The following is a 23,453-nucleotide window of genomic DNA, read 5'->3' as shown; positions in this document are numbered from 1 at the left end:
CCGATGGATTGATAGAGGCGGACCAATTCCATGGCCTCCACGCTCTCCTGACCACAACCCTCTTGACTTTCATTTATGGGGGCATTTGAAAGCTCTTGTCTACGCAACCCCGGTACCAAATGTAGAGACTCTTCGTGGTCGTATTGTGGACGGCTGTGATACAATACTCCATTCTCCAGGGCTGCATCAGCGCATCAGGGATTTCATGCGACGGAGGGTGGAGGCATGTATCCTAGCTAACGGAGGACATTTTGAACATTTCCTGTGACAAAGTGTTTAAAGTCACGCTGGTACGTTCTGTTGCTGTGTGTTTCCATTCCATGATTAATGTGATCTGAAGAGAAGTAATAAAATGAGCTCTAACATGGAAAGTAAGCCTTTCCGGACACATGTCCACATAACATATTTTCATTCTATGTGATTGAGGAACGTTTCCTGAAAGATTGCCCGTTCCTTTTTGTAACACCCTGTATATAAGATGACTTTTGAACATTATTAAGGTAAATACATTGTTTGTTCTCTATCAAAATCTTTCATTTGCTAACTATGGCTATCAGTAGTTAGTGCCCTCAGTAGGTAGAATCTTTTATTTAGCTGGCAGTATTGGCGCTCGCTGTATTGCAGTAGTTCGAGTAACGAAGATTTCTGTGAGGTAAGTGATTCATGAAAGATATAGGTTATTGTTAGCCAGGGTCAGTCTTTTGTAGGGATTACTGATAGATTGCGTTGCGCTAAAAAATATTGTGTGTCAGTTTAGAGATGATCAGAATAAATAAAGAGAGAACTGCCTGAGTACGCTCAGTTTTAGTCAGCTGTCATTGTATCAAATAACGTAGAAGTTTACCAGCACAGTCATTCATAATTTTTCCAAGGGGACGTTTTACGTACCATAATTTTCTAAGGGGACGTTTCACAGTGAACTTCAACAGTACATATTACAAAGTAAAACGCCATGAAAGAACCCTTCGCTCTCCTACCTGTGAACAAATTGCGGAATTCGGAGTATTTTCCTTTCCTGATCGCCGCTCACAGGACACCATAGCGGAGATCTCGTGGCGCAACTGTGCTAGGTTTTTTTGTCTTTGTTTGTTTAGTAACAATGACTGACAGTTTCCCCAAAAGAGCCCCCTGTTCTGTCGGCGGCAACTGGCGTGGTCGATACACACTGTGAGAGGATGCACCTGCATGCGGAGCGAGTACGTACCCGGAACCTCTTGAGCGGACGGTTGCCCTTGTACCAGGTGATGACCGCCGGCGGCCGGGACCCCGTCGACTCGCACGCCACCTGGTAGCGCTGGCCCGCCTCCAGCTGGTCCGGTCGCTCCGTCAGCCGCACCTCCAGGGGCCGAACTGCACACACCACGCCAACGGCCTCACTCCAGCTGCGTCTGAAACTACCTTCCTGGGATGGCTGGATGCATCGTTTCATCTACTGCTGGTGAGTATATCTCTCCGCAGCACCAATATATTGTTTTCCAGCACTGCAACATACACTACTGGCCATTAAAATTGCTACACCACGAAGATGACGTGCTACAGACGCGAAATTTAACCGACGGGAATAAAATGCTGTGATATGCAAATTATTAGCTTTTCAGAGCATTCACACAAGGTTGGCGCCGGTGGCGACACCTACAACGTGCTGACATGAGGAACGTTTCCAACCGATTTCTCATACACAAACAGCAGTTGACCGGCGTTGCCTGGTCAACCGTTGTTGTGATGCCTCGTGTAAGGAGGAGAAATGCGTACCATCACGTTTCCGGCTTTGATAAAGGTCGGATTGTAACCTATCTCGATTGCGTTTTACCGTATCGCGACATTCCTGCTCGCATTGGTCGAGGTCCAATGACTGTCAGCAGAATCGGTGGGTTCAGGAGGGTAATACGGAACGCCGTGCTGGATCCCAACGGCCTAGTATCACTAGCAGTCGACAGGCATCTTATCCGCATGGCTGTAACGGATCGTGCAGCCACATCTCGATCCCTGAGTCAACAGATGGGGACGTTTGTAAGAGAGCAACCATCTACAATACATTTCAGCAGGATAATGCTCGACCGAATGCTGCAGGTCCTGTACCGGCCTTTCTGGACACAGAAAATGTTCGACTGCTGCCCTGGCCAGCACATTCTCCAGATCTCTCAACATATGAAAACGTCTGGTCAATGGTGGCCGAGCAACTGGCTCGTCACAATACGCCAGTCACTACTCGTGACGAACTGTTGTATCGTGTTGAAGCTGCATGGTCTGCTGTGCCTGTACACGCCATCCAAGCTCTGTTTGACCCAATGTCCTGGCGTATCAAGGCCGTTATTGCGGCCAGAGTTGGTAGTTCTGGGTACTGATTTCTCAGGATCTATTGAAAGGTATGTGCTGAGATATGATCAGGATAGAGCCAGTGAAAAATGTCGATAGTTCCCAACCGCAAGGTTGGACGAGTAGTACATCTTCCAGTAGTAGGATCTTTGACAGCTAACAGAGCTAGGTGCACGCGGTAAAAGTATGAGTAGTGGTGAGGAGATGCGCAGAGACAGCGGACGTGTTTCGAGTCGGAGCTAGATGCCTGCAGGAGGCAGCCGGGTCGTGACAGCATCAAAGTAAGAATTGGCGCTACGCACATAATAAGCTGTATATTGAGCAAAACTCGGCACATACCTGGGGAAACTAGAAAGAATAATTAATAAAATAGGTTTTCTTTGGTTAAATAATGTCTGAAAGCTAAATAGAAATCCCATTGTTGATGCAATAAGCGTTTTTTGAAACTTTCTCGTAAATCCATGCTATAGAAGTTTTTTTAGTTTTTCACATGTGCCTTAAAAGTTTGAACAATAAATATTTTTAGATAAAATTAGAGTTTCATCTCACACCTTATGTCGTTCTCCGCATCCTGTGCTTGCATTGAACCAAAAGGTACATTAAAGTGAATTTCCCATAAGCTAATTATTTCATTTATCAGAATAAAATCATCTATATGCTATTGCACAGTTGGCAAATTATTCAGATCAGGACAGAATTTTTATTAAGTAACAAACAGGTCCAAAATGAGTAAAGTTATCTAGAATGACAATTTTATGCCATTGCACTACGGCTGAGTTGAATATATGTTTTGTTATCGGCTAAACGGGAAGGAGTGCACAAGCTAAGTCCACAGACGCAGTCAGATGCAGGTTGGTGACTTTCATTTATTTTTACCACTAAACTTTCATTCAGTCAGATGTGTATTTTGAGTATTAATTTTCCAACAATATTTTCATGCTGTCAGATAAAGTTCAGTTCAGTTAAATACGTAGTCAGATGCAAGTTTTATTAAAGACTTAAGCAGTCACATGCAGTTCAGTCTAGTTTACATAGAGAATTTTTATTAACAACACTTTCACTATGCACCCAAATTGCGTGAAAATGCAATCACATGTCAGTTCTAGTATAATATATTTGTCCAATATACCCGTTTACCATCTGCATTTCTTCTTGGTGTAACAATTTTAATTGCCAGTAGTGTATTATATATGAATGTATCTGCAACTGAAGTTTGAGCACAGTTTTTGTTTTCTGTCCAGATCGCCCTTTATTTCATCTGATAACGCTTTTCAGCAGGTTGCCATCAACAGATCAATAACTTAAAAAAGTCATTACGACAGGTGACGCCAACCACACATATTATAGAAATGCGTGTATAGTTAATCTAATGGACAGATTTCAACCAAACTTGGTACTCATATCACTTACTGTCTGGAAATCAGCTGTGTGGGGGTAAGAAAAACCTATCAAAGGCGTGATAGTGAAAAAGCAGTGTATCCCAAGACGTTCAAATATCCAGTAATCCAGTACTTGAGAATGAGAGCACGTAGTGACTCGCAACGAATTTAACACATAATTTCAACCTTTACGAAACGTTTTCCCACTGACAACCCGCACAAAATGACGCAAGGAAAAAATTTTATCGCTTATAATTTTTTTTGTTATTCATGCAGTAATACTGCCGCATGAAGCATGACGTTTTAATTTATTACTTCTTTACTACTAACAGCCTTCTCTGTGTATTTTGCAGACAGTATTGACATATATCTGTGAATGTACTAGCAAAATCATATAATTGTATGACACATAGTTCAGGATATACGACGTCACAAACATTTAGATGCGTAACAAACTACCGCACCATGTAAGATGTTTACATATTTTACTTCGGGTATTAACTCTACCAGCAACACTTTTCGCAGACAGTAATCACATACGGGGGATATACAAAAAGCTGTACGATTATATGACACAATGATCAGGAGGTATGACGTCAAATGCTGCGATGCATAAAAAACTACGGCGTCATGTATTATGTTATAATGTGTTACTTCTTTACCACTACTACCTCTATTCGCAACACATTCCACAGACTACATCCACATTTGTAAAAAATCCCCATCAAGCATGACGTTTGTTTTATTATTTCTTTACTACGAAGAGTATTCACAACAAATTCCGCAGACTGTATCCACATATGCTTCTAAATATACCTCGAAAAATAGACTACTGTAGGATTGATAGTTAAGGAGGTACGTTTTAAGCATTGAGCAGCTGAACGAAATTCGCTAGAGATATAGGGGACACAAGTGTACAGATACGTATGGAATATGTTGTACGTATGTGAAATATATTTGACATGTGCGTAAGCTGCCAAGGACATGCGTAAAAAGCTCATCCTAAACCCCTGGAACGATTTCAACCAAATTTGGTACACGTATTAGTTACGACCTGGAAAGAAATACTATGAGCATAAGTCGCAACATCTTCCTATTGAGATGAGCGTGATATAACGTGGAGACGGAGGGGAAGGGGGATTCTGACAGAGAAAAGAAAGAGAAGAGATAGGCTGAGAGAGGCGGAGAAGGAAATGGATAGGGGCAGGAGGAGATGAAGAAAGAACGGAGAGGTTTCAGGCGGTGGACAGAGTGAGGGGGTGGAGGAAATGGACGAGAGAAAGGATGATGATGGACAGAGAGAGTGAGCAGGACCAATAGGAAAATGGAATAAACACTTTCCTGGACAATGCGCGCACTCAGCTAGCAGTGTATATTACCGACAATAAGAGCTAACTCCTTACTACCGAGTATCTGCTATTTACATGGTTCCATCACTTCACTGCTGTATAGCGGTAACGCGTCTGAGTGCTAGTCAAACCCGAATTCTAACATAGCTACCGATTAAATTCCGAATAAAAATCAGCAACGGCGGCGGAAGACTTTCGACAGAAGAAGTCACTCTAGTTCTGCCAATGGCCATGTCAAAGAGGGCGGAGGAACGGACAGAGTTCCCGGAGACAAACTGGCAAACTGACTCTCAAAGTCGACTGATGAAGAAAGCAAGGGAAACAATTCCGTTGAAGACACAAAGGGCGTATCCACAGGACATGTGCCCTATAATGGGAAAAGTGTCATGATGATATGGTCATTGCCAAAAGATTTCGAATTAGACTCCCATTCCTGGAGATAATTGCCAATGGGGAGGTGACCATGAGGAGAAGATGCAATAGTAAATTAAATAGCAATATTCTACAACTAGAGGTGTGAACTGTCACAAACTTGAAGGTGGTAGAGAAGAAATAAAATCTGTAAAGGGAACTGCCAAGGCTCAATGTAGATACTGTGGGAAGTAAAGGGACCCAGATTTCTTATCAGATGAGTATAGGATAATATCGATGGCAACAGAAATTGGCTTAACGGGAGTAGGATTCGTTATGAATAGGAAGGTAATCACTGTGAACCATTCTGTGATCGGGTTGTTCTCATTTGAATCCTCAGCAAACCATCACCAATAATTCAGGTTCTCATTCAACGTCGCTAGCAGAAGATAAAGAGATAGAGAAAGTATATGAGGATTTTGAAGAGGTAATTCAGCAAGTAAAGGGAAATTAAAAACTAATAATCAAGGGGGTTTGAAATGCGAATGTTTCGTAAGGTATAGAAGAAACGATCACGGAAGTGTATGAGGTTGGTGGTAAGAAGGTGAGAGGAGAAAAACTTATTGAGTTTTGAAAGAAATTTCAACTGGAAATAGCGGATACTTTGTTGAAGAACGAAAGATGAGAAGCTGTACGTGAAGAAGTACCAGAGACACGGGAAGATTTCAACTGAATTACATCATGGTTACACAGATTCCGAAATCTGATACTGCCTCATAAGACCTATGCAGGAGCATGTATAAACTCAGATCGCAATTTAGTAAGATGAAGTGTACACTGGAGCTTAAGAGACTCATCTGGAAGAATTAGAGTGGAAGGAAGTGGAATACTGAAATACGGAGGAAGGATAAGGCGCGTTTGAAGTTGTGGATGTGGCTACGGCGATAAGGAATAACACAGTAGCCACTTCAGTTAAATATGAAAGGATATCAATAAACAGCAATCATTGCTGGAAAGACCAACGTTGGTATTACGAAGGTAACTGCAAAGAAACCTTGGGTGAGAGAAAAAATACCTCAATTGATCAACGAAGAAGGAAGTAAAAAAATGTTCTGGGAAAGGCAGGAATATAACTATGTAAATCATCCAGGAACGAAATAAATAGAAAATGTAGGGAAGCCAAGGCGAAATGGCTGCACGAAAAAAAAAATACTAAAAGGTATTATCGTCAGAAGGACTCAGTCAGCATACAGAAAAGTCGAAAAGTCAAAACAACCTTCGGTCAAATTAGAACCAAAGGCGGCAAAATTAAGGGTGCAATGGAAATTCTATCGTTAAACGCAGAGGAGAGAGTGGACAGGTGCAAAGAGCACATGAAGGCTTTTACGGGGGTGAGTAATTGTATGATCACATAACAGAGGAATAAGTTGAAGTCGATAAGAAATAGACAGGTTATCCAGTATTATAGTAAGAATTTAAAACAAATTTAAGCGACTTAAATCAAATAAGGCAGAAAGGATGGGTAACATTCCGTCATAATTTCTAAAATCATTGGCGTGGAGAATCTATGAGGCTGGCGACATCGCTTCATACTACTGGGAAAACATTATTGACACAATTCCAAAGATAGCAAGTGCTGATAAGTGTGGTACCTACCATGCAATGAGATTAACAGCCAATGCATTTTAGTTGCTGACACAAATAATATACATCACTATGGGAAAGAAAACTGAAGATGTTAGATGATGGCCCATTTCGCTATGGCACTTGAAAGTGGAAAAAAGAGTTAAAGATCAATCAAGAGACGTTCGTAGGATTTGTCAACGTGGGAAAGATGTCGACAATGTAAAATAGTGCAAGATGTTCGGAATTATGAGAAAAATAGAAGCATGCTACGGGGAAAGACCGATAATACACAACATGTACAAGAACCAAGAATCAGTACAACAACCAAGAGGGAGCAATAGGGTTAGAAGACCAGAGTTAAAGTGCTCGGATTAAAAAGGGTATCAGATTGGGATGCACTTTTCACCCCTTCTGTTCAGCCTATAGATGCAATCATGGATATAAAAGAAAGGTTCAAGATGGAACTAAAATTGAGGGTTAGACATTAATGATAAGATTCACTCACGACACTGTTATCCTCAGTGAAAGTAAAGAAGAATTAGACAATCTACTGAATGGATAGAAGGATCTGATCAGTACAGATTGTGGATCGATAGTAAAACAAAGAAAGACGAATGAGTTGAGGAGTAGCAGATATGAAATAAGAGAGAAACTTAACATCACAACTGGTGATTATGCAGTAGACGGAGTTAAAGAATTCGATTGCTTTGGAAGAAAAATAACCCATACGGACAAAGCAAGGGGGACACAAAAAGCGCTCTAGCAGACGCAAAAAGAGCATTCCTGGCAAAGAATAGATCACTATTATAAAATATAGGTTGTAATTTAAGGAAGAAATTTCTGAGAACGTACAACTGGAACAATGGATGGTAGTGAATCATGGGCTGTAGTTAAACCGGAAGAGAAGAAATCCGACGCGTCTTAGATGTGGTCCTACTTAAGAGTGTTGAAAATTATGTGGACTCCTAAGATAACGAATGAGGAGGTTCTCCGGAGAATGAAAAAAGAAAGAAACATAAAGGGTGACTCAGCTGTCGCTACAACTGGACATTATGCAAATCGCAACGTCATCAAACACCACACATGAGACTGTCATATTCTCTCACTCGCTACATGCAAACTATTAGTTCTACAGAAAAAAATGAAGAGAACCGTTTTGTGGGAAATGGACCGTATTTAATTTTTGAACTGGAATAGGTCTTCGCTGGATGCCATGGTTTTCGAGTTGTTCAAGAAACTCGCGTTTGAAGGTCACCTCCATATGTTTTTCTTGAATAATATGAGAACTATGGCCTCTAGTGAAAACAAATCTCAGTAATAATTTAATTATAATAAGTTTCTTCTAAAAATTTTGTGTTCAGTTTTTTTTCTGATGGGCTAATGGTTAGCGCGTAGTGAGCGAGAGAATACGAAAAATCTCGTGCGTGGTATTTGAAGGCGTTGTGGGCTGCATATAATCCAGCGACAACCGAACCACCCGGATGGAATTCACTCTGAAGGAAACGGGACAGGATAACAGTACATGTATTAAGACATCCGGGAATAAATTCAGAGATACCAGAAAGAGCGTGAAAGGGGATAAAAGCTGTAGAGGAAGACACAGACTGGAATACATAAAACAAACAGTTATTGCAAGTGATACTCTGAAGAGGTTGACACAAGAGAGGAATTCGTGACGCTTCGGTCCGGAACCGCGCTGCTGCTACGGTCACAGGGACGAATCCTGCCTCGGGCATAGATCTGCGTGATGTCCTGAGGTTGGTTAGGTTTAAGTAGTTCTAAGTCTAGGGGACTGATGACCTCAGATGTTAAGTTCGATAGTGCTTAGAGCCATTTGAAGCATTTGGAATTCGTGAGAGACCATACCAAACCAGTCAGTGTACTGATGACTAAAACAAAACAAAAATCACTTACTATTTTCCATAATTAGTTGTATCGTGTTTTTAAATTGCCGATATGATCGATCTGATGATAATAGTCTGCTGTAACTCATAATTACACGAAGTAAATGGTGATCTAGACAGAAAAAAAAGTTGTGTCTAAGTTCGTCACAACCTTAATCTTCTGCAAAGACTTGCTGTCTTCCATTGACTATGTTTAAGGTTGTTATTCTTATGATGTTAATATATTCGCGAAGCAGCCCTACTCACTAGAGCTCATCATCAGGCATAAAGGCTTACTGATCACTTATACATCACTTAAGCTACTAATGCCATTAATTTCTTGATCTGTCAGGGTATTTATTAGGTCTAAAGCACATGCTTCCTCTATAGAAATGGAAAAGATATATGGTGCATTTTTTTTTTACAAAAGACGTGCTGTATATACATCAACTTGTTTCTGCGGATCTCACATCTCATTTCTGTAGCATTATTTTAGCACCAATAACACCCGATTTGCTATTTTCACAATGTAATCTAGAAGTCCCCCCCATGAACCACGGACCTTGGCGTTGGTGGGGAGGCTTGCGTGCCTCAACGATACAGATAGCCGTACCGTAGGTGCAACCACAGCGGAGGGGTATCTGTTGAGATGCCAGACAAACGTGTGGTTCCTGAAGAGGGGCAGCAGCCTTTTCAGTAGTTGCAGGGGCAACAGTCTGGATGATTGACTGATCTGGCCTTGTAACACAAGCCAAAATAGCCTTGCTGTACTGGTACTGCGAAAGGCTGAAAACAAGGGGAAACTACAGCCGTAATTTTTCCCGAGGGCATGCAGCTTTACTGTATGATTAATTGATGATGGCGTCCTCTTGGATAAAATATTCCGGAGGTACAATAGTCCCCCATTCGGATCTCCGGGCGGGGACTACACAGGAGGACGTTATCAGGAGAAAGAAAACTGGCGTTCTACGGATCTGAGCGTGGAATGTCAGATCCCTTAATCGGGCAGGTAGGTTAGAAAATTTAGAAAGGGAAATGGATAGGTTAAAGTTAGATATAGTGGGAATTACTGAAGTTCGGTGGCAGGAGGAACAAGACTTTTGGTCACGTGAATACAGGGTTATAAATACAAAATCAAATAGGGTAATGCAGGAGTAGGTTTAATAATGAATAAAAAAATTGGAGTACGGGTAAGCTACTACTAACAGCATAGTGAACGCATTATTGTGGCCAAGATAGACACGAAGCCCACGCCTACTACAGTAGTGCAAGTTTATATGCCAACTAGCTCTGCAGATGTCGAAGAAATTGAAGAAATGTATGAGGAGATAAAAGAAATTATTCAAAGAGTGAAGGGAGACGAAAATTTAATAGTCATGGGCAACTGGAATTCAAGCGTAGGAAAATGGAGAGAAGGAAACATAGTAGGTGAATATGGATTGGGGTTAAGAAATGAAAGAGGAAGCCGTCTGGTAGAATTTTGCGCAGAGCGTAACTTAATCATAGCTAACACTTGGTTTAAGAATCATGAAAGAAGGTTGTATCATGGAAGAACCCTGGAGATACTAAAAGGTATCAGATAGATTATATAACGGTAAGACAGAGATTTAGGAACCTGGTTTTAAATTGTAAGACATTTCCAGGGGCAGATGTGGACTCTGACCACAATCTATTGGTTATGAACTGTAGATTAAAACTGAAGAAACTGCAAAAAGGTGGTAATTTAAGGCGATGGGACTTGGATAAACTGAAAGAACCAGAGATTGTACAGAGTTTCAGGGAGAGCATAAGGGAACAATTGACAGGAATGGGGGGAAGAAATACAGTAGAAGAAAAGTGGGTAACTTTGAGGGATAGTGAAGGCAGCAGAGGATCAAATATGTAAAAAGACGAGGGCTAGTAGAAACCTTGGGTAACAGAAGAAGTATTGAATTTAATTGATGGAAGGAGAAAATATAAAAATGCCGTAAATGAAGCAGGCAAAAAGGAATACAAACGTCTCAAAAATGAGATCGACAGGAAGTGCAAAACGGCTAAGCAGGGATGGCTAGAAGACAAATGTAATGATATAGAGGCTTATCTCACTAGGGGTAAGATAGATACTGCGTATAGGAAAATTAAAGAGACCTTTGGAGAAAGGAGAACCACTTGCATGAGTATCAAGAGCTTTGATGGAAACCCAGTTCTAAGCAAAGAAGGGAAAGCAGAAAGGTGGAAGGAGTATATAGAGGCTCTATACAAGGGCGATGTACTTGAGGACAATATTATGGAAATGGAAGAGGATGTAGATGAAGATGAAATGGGGATATGATACTGCATGAAGAGTTTGACAGAGCACTGAAAGACCTGAGTCGAAACAAGGCCGCCGGAGTAGACAACATTCCATTAGAACTACTGACAGTCTTGGGAAAGCCAGTCCTGACAAACCTCTACCATATGGTGAGACAGCCAAAATACCCTCAGACTTCAAGAAGAATATAATAATTCCAATCCCAAAAAAGCAGGTGTTGACAGATGTGAAAATTACCGAACTATCAGTTTAATAAGTCACAGCCGCAAAATACTAACGCGAATTCTTTACAGACGAATGGAAAAACTGATAGAAGCCGACCTCGGGGAAGATCAGTTTGGATTCCGTAGAAATGTTGGAACACGTGAGGCAATACTGACCCTACGACTTATCTTAGAAGAAAGATTAAGGAAAGGCAAACCTACGTTTCTAGCATTTGTAGACTTAGAGAAAGCTTTTGACAATGTTGACTGGAATACTCTCTTTCAAATTCTAAAGGTGGCAGGGGTAAAATACAGGGAGCGAAGGGCTATTTACAATTTGTACAGAAAGCAAATGGCAGTTATAAGAGTCGAGGGGTATGAAAGAGAGGCAGTGGTCGGGAAGGGAGTGAGACAGGGTTGTAGCCTATCCCCGATGCTATTCAATCTGTATATTGAGAAAGAAATAAAGGAAACAAAAGAAAAGTTCGGAGTAGGAATTAAAATCCATGGAGAAGAAATAAAAACTTTGAGGTTCGCCGATGACATTGTAATTCTGTCAGAGACAACAAAGGACTTGGAAGAGTAGTTGAACGGAATTCACAGTGTCTTCAAAAGGAAGATATAAGATGAACATCAACAAAAGCAAAACTAGGATAATGAAATGTAGTCGAATTAAGTCGGGTGATGCTGAGGGATTTAGATTAGAAAATGAGACACTTAAAGTAGTAAAGGAGTTTTGCTATTTGGGGAGCAAAATAAGTGATGATGGTCGAAGTAGAGAGGATATAAAATGTAGACTGGCAATGGCAAGGAAAGCGTTTCTGAGGAAGAAAAACTTGTTAACATCGAGTGTAGATTTAAGTGTCAGGAAGTCGTTTCTGGAAGTATTTGTATGGAGTGTAGCCATGTATGGAAGTGAAACATGGACGATAAATAGTTTAGATAAGAAGAGAATAGAAGCTTTCGAAATGGTGTGCTACAGAAGAATGCTGAAGATTAGATGGGTAGACCACATAACTAATGAGGAGGTATTGAATAGAATTGGGGAGCAGAGGAGCTTGTGGCACAACTTGACTAGAAGAAGGGATCGGTTGGTAGTACATGTTCTGAGACATCGAGGGAACACCAATTTAGTGTTGGAGGGCAGCGTGGAGGGTAAAAATCGTAGAGGGAGACCAAGAGATGAATACACTAAGCAGATTCAGAAGGATGTAGGCTGCAGTAGATACTGCGAGATGAAGAAGCTTGCACAGGATAGAGTAGCATGGTGAGCTGCATCAAACCAGTCTCAGGACTGAAGACCACAACAACAACAACAATCTAAAAGTGACGCTCACGTAGCATTTTATACATGGTAACTTGGTGTTATTATGTACTATTGGGCACTACTGTTTCGAAAGGCGTTGCACACAAATTACGTCATAATAACAACTAGTTTCGGTACATACATATAGATTTCATTACAGAGTCGAGGTAAAGTAATCTGCTAATACGACTAATCATTAATGCAACTTAAAATGAGAAGTACAGTTCTTGTCAGTCTGTCAGTCACTGTTTATTATTTCCAGATTACCAATTTTTCATACCTATGAAAATATCAAAGCAATTGACAGATGGGTGCCCTTTTAAAGGTTAAATATGTTACTAAAACCCAAATGTTTTGTCAAATATAAAAAAAAACAAAGGTTGTATGACATACCATATCTAATAGTAACTCGTACTAAGGAGTATATACTAAAAACAAGATTTATGCTGTCCCTTTATATTACAATTCTCAAGCTTTTCTACTGGAACACGGAAACCCTGTTGTATTAATAAAAGGCCTCTGCACGTACTAACGCATTGTTTTTAGTTCTATCAATCAAAATATTTCTCAGTTGTAATGTATGTTGAGAACATACAACTGCGTTTTAAGTATACACACTCTACTAAAAGAACAAAAACAAAGAGCGATATACCACTAAGGAGTAGATGTTCTGTGCATTTACAAACGAACAAAGAAATCGATGATTTATTCAGGAGAAAGAGCGTCACAAACTGAGCATGTTAACAACTTGTTGGTCCACCTCTGGTCTTTATGCAAACTTTTATTCGGGTTCGGATTGATAGTTGTTGGATGTTATCCTAAGGCACAACGGGCCAAATTCTGTCCTATTGGCTAGTTAGGTCGTCAAAATCCCTAGATGGCTGGACTGCCCTGCCCATAACTCTCAAAAGTTTTCAATTGGGGAATGATCTGGCGACCTTGTTAGCCAAAACAGTCAGGTTGGTATCGCATCGCTATCCAGTGGGTCTCCAGACACGTCGTCGCTCATCACCAGGGCTCAATTAGAAACGGAGCTCATCAGTGAAGACAGTTGCACTCCAGGCAATGGGATTCCAGGCCGAAGACTGTCTGGGGACGCCCTGGACAGTGACACAATACCAAAATGATTGTCGCCCGCCATACGGCTCGACAAGCAGGAACGACGGTCTTGGGTACCATTTCATTTCATACGAGGACCCGTTCGGTCGTCAACCGCTTCATCCTCACAGCACAGCGGTACGTCGACGATACTGTAAACCCATTTTGTAGTCCTTCATGGCAGCCATTTGAGCAAGATAACTCCCGACGTCACATGGCGAGAGAGTTTCTCCTGCTTATTTTCGTGCTTATCAAACTGTACCTTGGCTAGCAGGGTGGCCGTATCTCACCCCAACTGAGATCATTTGGAGCATTATGGGCAGGGCCTCCAGCTAGCTCGGGATTTTGATGACCTAACACGCCATTGAAATGGAATTTGGCCCGATATCCTTATGAGAACATTCAACAACTGTATCAATCAATACCAACTGCTGCTGTAAGGGTCAGAGGTGGACAAACACCTTCTTGATTTGCTCAGTTTGTGAGGCTCTTCCTCTTGAATAAATCACAAACTTCTGAAATTGTAATCATTTGTTCGTCTGCACATGTAAACCATATATACCGGTTTCCGTCTAATCTGAATAATTTCTTCGTGGTGCGTCGTACTTCTTTGTTTTTTTTCTTTGTCTTATAGTGTATTACAGTGGAACTAGGGTTTTTCTCACTACAAATATGGTATGTCATACGATAGAATTAAGCCCTGTCACATCCTTTTCTTAATTATTGCCTCCATTTGATGTCCTTCACATGTCCCAACTGCACACTGGTTTCTGCGTAATCTGAAGACAACCTTTCGCTCACTGTATTTTCTGCCTGATAAATTCAGAATTCCAAAGAATGTATTACTGCCAAGAGTTTCAAAAACCGTTTGTTTGACATGTTTCTTGATTTCTCTGGAAACCAAACTGATATATCGCGAAATCATTTTCACTAGTCTTTCAATACGTTGTAGGTAATTAGTTTGAGTATTTTGCAACCATAACTTACTAAATTCATGTTTCAGTAATGCTCCCACCGGTCAATACCAGCCTTCTTTGGTTTTGGAAAAATTACATTCTTCCAGTCTGAGGGTACTTAAACCTTAATAATTCTGAGGGAATGTCGTTTATTTCAGGTGGATTGTTTAGACTTACCGATCAAACTTCACCGATCGTAGCATATTTTGTTCCTTATCTCATGTATATTTTTAAATACTTACTTCTTTTATTGGTCAGTATGGAAGTACTATGTGGTAACAGGGTAACATAATAGCATAAATTCGATGCCATTTAGCATATCCAAGTCGTTCCTGTGTGTTCATCACTGTGAACAGAGGTGGGGATATTGTTTACAGATTGTTTATTACGTACAGACATGTCGACATTTGCCTCGAACAATGGCGTCTCGAAGAGTTTTGTAGATTCCACAACAGTTCTTCGCATTGGTCGACTTATTAGCCAAATCGACCACAAAGAAACACAAACAGTTCACAAACTTTGAGGTTTCTAGTTCATTTATGAAAATTTAATAGTCATGGGTGACTGGAATTCGTCAGTAGGAAAAGGGAGAGAAGGAAACATAGTAGGTGAATATGGATTGGGAGGAAGAAATGAAAGAGGAAGCCGCCTTGTAGAATTTTGTACAGAGCATAACTTAATCATAGCTAACACATGGTTCAAGAATCATAAAAGAAGGTTGTATACCTGGAAGAATCCTGGAGATACTAAAAGGTATCAGATAGATTATATAATGGTAAGACAGAGATTTAGGAACAAGGTTTTAAATTGTAAGACATTTCCAGGGGCAGATGTGGATTCTGACCACAATCTATTGGTTATGAACTGCAGATTGAAACTGAAGAAACTGCAAAAAGGTGGGAATTTAAGGAGATGGGACCTGGATAAACTGAAAGAACCAGAGGTTGTAGAGAGTTTCAGGGAGAGCATAAGGGAACAATTGACAGGAATGGGGGAAAGAAATACAGTAGAAGAAGAATGGGTAGCTCTGAGGGATGAAGTAGTGAAGGCAGCACAGGATCAAGTAGGTAAAAAGACGAGGGCTAATAGAAATCCTTGGGTAACAGAAGAAATATTGAATTTAATTGATGAAAGGAGAAAAATATAAAAATGCAGTAAATGAAGCAGGCAAAAAGGAATACATACGTCTCAAAAATGAGATCGACAGGAAGTGCAAAATGGCTAAGCAGGGGTGGCTAGAGGACAAATGTAAGGATGTAGAGGCTTATCTCACTATGGGTAAGATAGATACTGCCTACAGGAAAATTAAAGAGACCTTTGGAGAGAAGAGAACCACTTGTATGAATATCAAGAGCTCAGATGGCAACCCAGTTCTAAGCAAAGAAGGGAAGGCAGAAAGGTGGAAGGAGTATATAGAGGGTTTATACAAGGGCGATGCACTTGAGGACAATATTATGGAAATGGAAGAGGATGTAGATGAAGATGAAATGGGAGATAAGATACTGCGTGAAGAGTTTGACAGAGCACTGAAAGACCTGAGTCGAAACAAGGCCCCGGGAGTAGACTACATTCCATTAGAACTACTGACGGCCTTGGGAGAGCCAGTCATGACAAAACTCTACCATCTAGTGAGAAGATGTATGAGAAATACCCACAGACTTCAAGAAGAATATAATAATTCCAATCCCAAAGAAAACAGGTGTTGACAGATGTGAAAATTACCGAACCATCAGTTTAATAAGTCACAGCTGCAAAATACTAACGCGAATTCTTTACAGACGAATGGAAAAACTGGTAGAAGCGGACCTCGGGGAAGATCAGTTTGGATTCCGTAGAAATGTTGGAACACGTGAGGCAATACTAACCTTACGACTTATCTTAGAAGAAAGATTAAGAAAAGGCAAACCTACGTTTCTAGCATTTGTAGACTTTGAGAAAGCTTTTGACAACGTTAACTGGAATACCCTCTTTCAAATTCTGAAGGTGGCAGGGGTAAAATACAAGGAGCGAAAGGCTATTTACAATTTGTACAGAAACCAGATGGCAGTTATAAGAGTCGAGGGGTATGAAAGAGAGGCAGTGGTTGGGAAGGGAGTGAGACAGGGTTGTAGCCTCTCCCCGATGTTATTCAATCTGTATATTGAGCAAGCAGTAAAGGAAACAAAAGAAAAATTCGGAGTAGGTATTAAAATTCATGGAGAAGAAGTAAAAACTTTGAGGTTCGCCGATGACGTTGTAATTCTGTCAGAGACAGCAAAGGACTTGGAAGAGCAGTTGAACGGAATGGACAGTGTCTTGAAAGGAGGATATACGATGAACATCAACAAAAGCAAAACGAGGATAATGGAATGTAGTCAAATTAAATCGGGTGATGCTGAGGGGATTAGATTAGGAAATGAGACACTTAAAGTAGTAAAGGAGTTTTGCTATTTAGGGAGTAAAATAACTGATGATGGTCGAAGTAGAGAGGATATAAAATGTAGACTGGCAATGGCAAGGAAATCTTTTCTGAAGAAGAGAAATTTGTTAACATCGAGTATAGATTTAAGTGTCAGGAAGTCGTTTCTGAAAGTATTTGTATGGAGTGTAGCCATGTATGGAAGTGAAACATGGACGATAAATAGTTTGGACAAGAAGAGAATAGAAGCTTTCGAAATGTGGTGCTACAGAAGAATGCTGAAGATGAGGTGGGTAGATCATGTAACTAATGAGGAGGTATTGAATAGGATTGGGGAGAAGAGAAGTTTGTGGCACAACTTGACTAGAAGAAGGGACCGGTTGGTAGGACATGTTTTGAGGCATCAAGGGATCACAAATTTAGCATTGGAGGGCAGCGTGGAGGGTAAAAATCGTAGAGGGAGACCAAGAGATGAATACACTAAGCAGATTCAGAAGGATGTAGGTTGCAGTAGGTACTGGGAGATGAAGAGGCTTGCACAGGATAGAGTGGCATGGAGAGCTGCATCAAACCAGTCTCAGGACTGAAGACCACGACAACAACAGTTCATTTATCTCCATGATCTGCTTCTTTTTTAAGTTAATTTTTGCGAACAATGTGATATATTAGTTAAGAGCAATTGTCGTAGAAACTTAGCGGGTAAAACATTTTCGGTTGATGCGAAACTGTTGGTCAGCCCAGAGAGGCCAAGGGAAAGAGAGTGTGATCGTCGAATTCCCTTCTCTCTTACGTTAAGCAGTGTACGCGAATGTTGTTTGTATGCATATTTATCTCACTTTAACGTATTTTGCTTCTATTTTTAGCTCAGATATATTCTGAAATAGTTCATGCATCCACACTATAGTGGCCATGTTGAATCGCAAAAAGGCGCAACAAAAAGACAACTAAACAAGTAAACTTTCGGCCAAAACTCCTTTTTCTGAAGTAGACAACAGATGCATATACATTCTCGCAAGCATAACGCTGCACACACGTGATCACTGTCTTTGGCTGCCGAGGCAAGACTTTGACAGCCTGATATCGGCAGCCAGAGACGTGTGTGCGGAGCTATGCTTGCCCGAATTATTGTATGTATTGTGTGTGTGTGTGTGTGTGTGTGTGTGTGTGTGTGTTGTCTGCTTCAGAAGAAGGAGTTTTGGCCGACAGTCTGAAAGCGCTATAAGTAAACAGTGAAGTAAAAAACCAGAGTGTCATACATCTTTCTTATCAGCCCTCATTAGATACATTCGTTCACTGTTTAATTTCGTTATCAGGCCATCACTTGCATAACCCAATTTCTGTGTCACTAGCTCAAGCAACAATGCGCCACCCGTTTGCTTCTAGTTTACGTACAAGGGGATGATTGTCACTGCAGGAAGTCGGATAAACTGACTGCGTCCAATCTCGATATTTGCGGTGTTGTACGGACTGAAAGTGAAATCGTTAAATGACTCAAAACTTATTCCGGCCTCAGTTTTTATTTCATCGAGTCTTGGAAGCATTACCTTCTCGGATTGGCTCACGAAGAGGAAAGTTTCAACTCGATTATATACAACTATTTTGGTCCATAGATGTCTTAGAAAGCATTAGCACAAAGTAAATGGACGTAAATCCACTATTGGTAATTTAGAGAAGTAATAGCCATTAAACATTTTGTTTTTGTATGTCCACTTAGAGTATTTTAAGGCAAATGCAGAGCCAGGTTGTCAAATAATTTCATACATCTTCCAACAACGAAATATTTATGAATTTTGAAACTACTCGTGCAATTTCTCCACGGTTTGGAATTCATGCTTCATCATGGATCATAATTGGAGAGTAGCTTAGCGGGAGAACCCAGCAGCGATAAAAATGCGCACAGTTGAATCATCAATATGTTAACAACCTCACGTAGACAAAATAGTACACTCAGGCGTATACTTGGGGGTGAGTATGTACGTATGCAACAAGTATGCTATTTGTTTCTGCTCTAAGATTGCTTTTCTACTTTTTTCAGATATTCCGATAATCGTGGCTGGTAATTTAAACAACGAGAAACGGAACTGCGTTATTAAACAATACTGGGAGAAAGAGAATGCTGAATAGCTTCGACAGAAATTGGCAGAAGAATGTCATACGCCTCCATCAAGTAAGCTATAGATTTATAAGTCGCATAACAGAGTGATCGAACTGAGTGTGTCTGTAATGCGCCAACGAGTGGTGAAATGGTAGTTTCATAGGCATTTTTCCAAAGCCAAGATAAATCCAAAAGGAGAATCTGTGGTCAATTAGATATTTCCTGTAGATACTTGCGTTGTCTAATTCAACGTTTAGGTTTGTAAAAGTGTATCGGTTAAGATTACATCATTGATTACTAGAGGGTTACCGATATCGCCTTTTAGAATTCAGAGAGATTCTTCTGAACCAAGAAATATAAAGTGATGGTGCAATGCGAAAAATTTGTTCGTCTGACTAGGAGAGTTTTAAGATGAATCAGTCAGCGGTTACTGCATAGGCGTGCCTTTTATGTCTACCATAGAACCGTTAACTACCGACGATTCCTATATTAACATGCTGCAGGGTACTGTTATTACACAATTACGTCTACAGCAGTATAATGAAGGGTCCTACTTGCAGCAAGATGGACCCCCCTCCCACTGTGACTTAACAGTGCATGGGTTTCTTCATAAATAACTCTACTATGGGTGGACAGACCTATGAGGTCCAATTAAATGGACACTGGGCGATCGCCGGTTCTCTTAGCTCAGATATATTTTGAAATAGTTTATATTCCCATTCAACAGTGAACATGTTGAGTCACAGACACACACAATAAAAAGACCTCTAAACAAGTATGTTCTCTGCCAAAACTCCTTCTGAAGTAGGCAGCACACACATATACGTTCTCGCAAATACAGTTCACGCACACGAGTGTTATCAAAGATAACGTCTTTGCAAGAAAACCACGCATAGCTGATGACACGTGTCGACTCACAGGGGAAGCATCCCAAGACACTCATAACAATAAAGATCAGCGTGCCAAAGAGTGCCAGAGTGTACAGACTAGACTGCAGGAATGTGTAATGGCTGTAGGCTGGCAGTTTGACCAGTTAAGACGTTGATCGTCTAAGACAATACACTTTTTGTGACTTCATAAACCTTCTTTCTGTTATTTTCGGTAACAAATTTTTCATTCTCATATCAGTTATAAGAGTCGAGGGACATGAAAGGGCAGCAGCGGTTGGGATGGGAGTAAGACAGAGTTGTAGCCTCTCCCCGATGTTATTCAATCTGTATATTGAGCAAGCAGTAAAGGAAACAAAAGAAAAATTCGGACTAGGTATTAAAATCCATGGAGAAGAAATAAAAACTTTGAGGTTCGCCGATGACATTGTAATTCTGTCAGAGACAGCAAAGGACTTGGAAGAGCAGTTGAACGGAATGGATGGTGCCTTGAAGGGAGGATATAAGATGAACATCAACAAAAGCAAAACGAGGATAATGAAATGTAGTCGAATTAAGTCGGGTAATGTTGACGGTATTAGTTTAGGAAATGAGACACTTAAAGTAGTAAAGGAGTTTTGCTATTTGGGGAGCAAAATAACCGATGATGGTCGAATTAGAGAGGATATAAAATGTAGACTGGCAATGGCAAGGAAAGCGCTTCTGAAGAAGAGAAATTTGTTAACATCGAGTATAGATTTAAGTGTCAGGAAGTCATTACTGAAAGTATTTGTACGGAGTGTAGCCATGTATGGAAGTGAAACATGGACGATAAATAGTTTGGACAAGAAGAGAATAGAAGCTTTCGAAATGGTGTGCTACAGAAGAATGCTGAAGATTAGATGGGTAGATCACATAACTAATGAGGAGGTACTGAATAGGATTGGGGAGAAGAAGGGATCGGTTGGTAGGACATGTTCTGAGGCATCAAGGGATCACCAATTTAGTATTGCAAGGCATCGTGGAGGGTAAAAATCGTAAGGGGAGACCAAGAGATGAATACACTAAGCAGATTCAGAAGGATGTAGGTTGCAGTAGGTACTGGGAGATGAAGAAACTTGCACAGGATAGAGTAGCATGGAGAGCTGCATCAAACCAGTCTCAGGACTGAAGACCACAACAACAACAACATATCAGTACCAACCTAATTTTTATAATACATAATAATAATAATAATGGCTACTGTATACCTACTTTTGCACCCCTCGTGTAGGGTATGATCAAATTACCTGCACGTCACTTTCATATACACTCCTGGAAATGGAAAAAAGAACACATTGACACCGGTGTGTCAGACCCACCATACTTGCTCCGGACACTGCGAGAGGGCTGTACAAGCAATGATCACACGCACGGCACAGCGGACACACCAGGAACCGCGGTGTTGGCCGTCGAATGGCGCTAGCTGCGCAGCATTTGTGCACCGCCGCCGTCAGTGTCAGCCAGTTTGCCGTGGCATACGGAGCTCCATCGCAGTCTTTAACACTGGTAGCATGCCGCGACAGCGTGGACGTGAACCGTATGTGCAGTTGACGGACTTTGAGCGAAGGCGTATAGTGGGCATGCGGGAGGCCGGGTGGACGTACCGCCGAATTGCTGAACACGTGGGGCGTGAGGTCTCCACAGTACATCGATGTTGTCGCCAGTGGTCGGCGGAAGGTGCACGTGCCCGTCGACCTGGGACCGGACCGCAGCGACGCACGGATGCACGCCAAGACCGTAGGATCCTACGCAGTGCCGTAGGGGACCGCACCGCCACTTCCCAGCAAATTAGGGACACCGTTGCTCCTGGGGTATCGGCGAGGACCATTCGAAACCGTCTCCATGAAGCTGGGCTACGGTCCCGCACACCGTTAGGCCGTCTTCCGCTCACGCCCCAACATCGTGCAGCCCGCCTCCAGCGGTGTCGCGACAGGCGTGAATGGAGGGACGAATGGAGACGTGTCGTCTTCAGCGATGAGAGTCGCTTCTGCCTTGGTGCCAATGATGGTCGTATGCGTGTTTGGCGCCGTGCAGGTGAGCGCCACAATCAGGACTGCATACGACCGAGGCACACAGGGCCAACACCCGGCATCATGGTGTGGGGAGCGAGCTCCTACACTGGCCGTACACCACTGGTGATCGTCGAGGGGACACTGAATAGTGCACGGTACATCCAAACCGTCATCGAACCCATCGTTCTACCATTCCTAGACCGGCAAGGGAACTTGCTGTTCCAACAGGACAATGCACGTCCGCATGTATCCCGTGCCACCCAACGTGCTCTAGAAGGTGTAAGTCAACTACCCTGGCCAGCAAGATCTCCGGATCTGTCCCCCATTGAGCATGTTTGGGACTGGATGAAGCGTCGTCTCACGCGGTCTGCACGTCCAGCACGAACGCTGGTCCAACTGAGGCGCCAGGTGGAAGTGGCATGGCAAGCCGTTCCACAGGACTACATCCAGCATCTCTACGATCGTCTCCATGGGAGAATAGCAGCCTGCATTGCTGCGAAAGGTGGATATACACTGTACTAGTGCCGACATTGTGCATGCTCTGTTGCCTGTGTCTATGTGCCTGTGGTTCTGTCAGTGTGATCATGTGATGTATCTGACCCCAGGAATGTGTCAATAAAGTTTCCCCTTCCTGGGACAATGAATTCACGGTGTTCTTATTTCAATTTCCAGGAGTGTATTTATGTAATTATCTGATTATAAGCCAGTTGTACTAGCGTTTTATGTATGGTTACCTACTACCAATAACTAATTTTTCTTTCATTCTGGAGACGTTGGTAACTCTTGATAGATCTGTAGTTACGAAATAAATAAAATAAAAGGCAGGTGTTCAAACATCTCCTCTTCAGCTAACTAGGGGTCGCCACGATGTTCGGATCACAGCCTTACTTTAAACATCGTATACTCATCGTATACTTTTTGTAGCCCATAACAGGTAACACAGTGAACGAGTAATAAAGAGTACTACTTATGATATTTCGAGGGAATCGCAAGAGAAGTGTTACGCGTCAGCAGTGTTCCGGTACGTTGCAGCACTCAGCACGAGATGGCGGCGATCGTGCGGTTAGCGTTTAATCTCCGTAACTGGTAGATCGCTGCATCGAGTCACACTCATCTTTTTTTTTAGGTTGCACTTTATATTCAATTTTAATCATATTACTTCATACAGATAATATCTAAAAGATAATATGATGAAAAGATAGGTGTATTTGTCCTACTGGGTATTAGAAGTGTACGAATTTCGAAGTAAATTTATGATACGAACGTCGTGGCATTCGATTGTA

The 23,453-nt window shown here is 41.6% G+C and overlaps 1 protein-coding gene across 1 annotated transcript in view; it reads right to left on the bottom strand.

Annotated features, from left to right (window-relative positions):
• The window catches only part of LOC126204242 (hemicentin-2-like), a 308,103-nt gene that overhangs the window by 155,245 nt on the left and 129,405 nt on the right, over positions 1 to 23,453 (bottom strand). Inside the window, exon 3 of the mRNA XM_049938636.1 lies at positions 1,205 to 1,350. Within this exon, the coding sequence (XP_049794593.1) occupies positions 1,205 to 1,350 (146 nt within the window). The remainder of the gene's footprint in view (positions 1 to 1,204; positions 1,351 to 23,453) is intronic.

Source organism: Schistocerca nitens, chromosome 9 (genome assembly GCF_023898315.1).
Source record: "Schistocerca nitens isolate TAMUIC-IGC-003100 chromosome 9, iqSchNite1.1, whole genome shotgun sequence".
Lineage (NCBI taxonomy): Eukaryota > Metazoa > Arthropoda > Insecta > Orthoptera > Acrididae > Schistocerca > Schistocerca nitens.
Note: the sequence above shows the minus strand (reverse complement) of the source record. Positions and strands in the feature narration are given on the sequence as shown.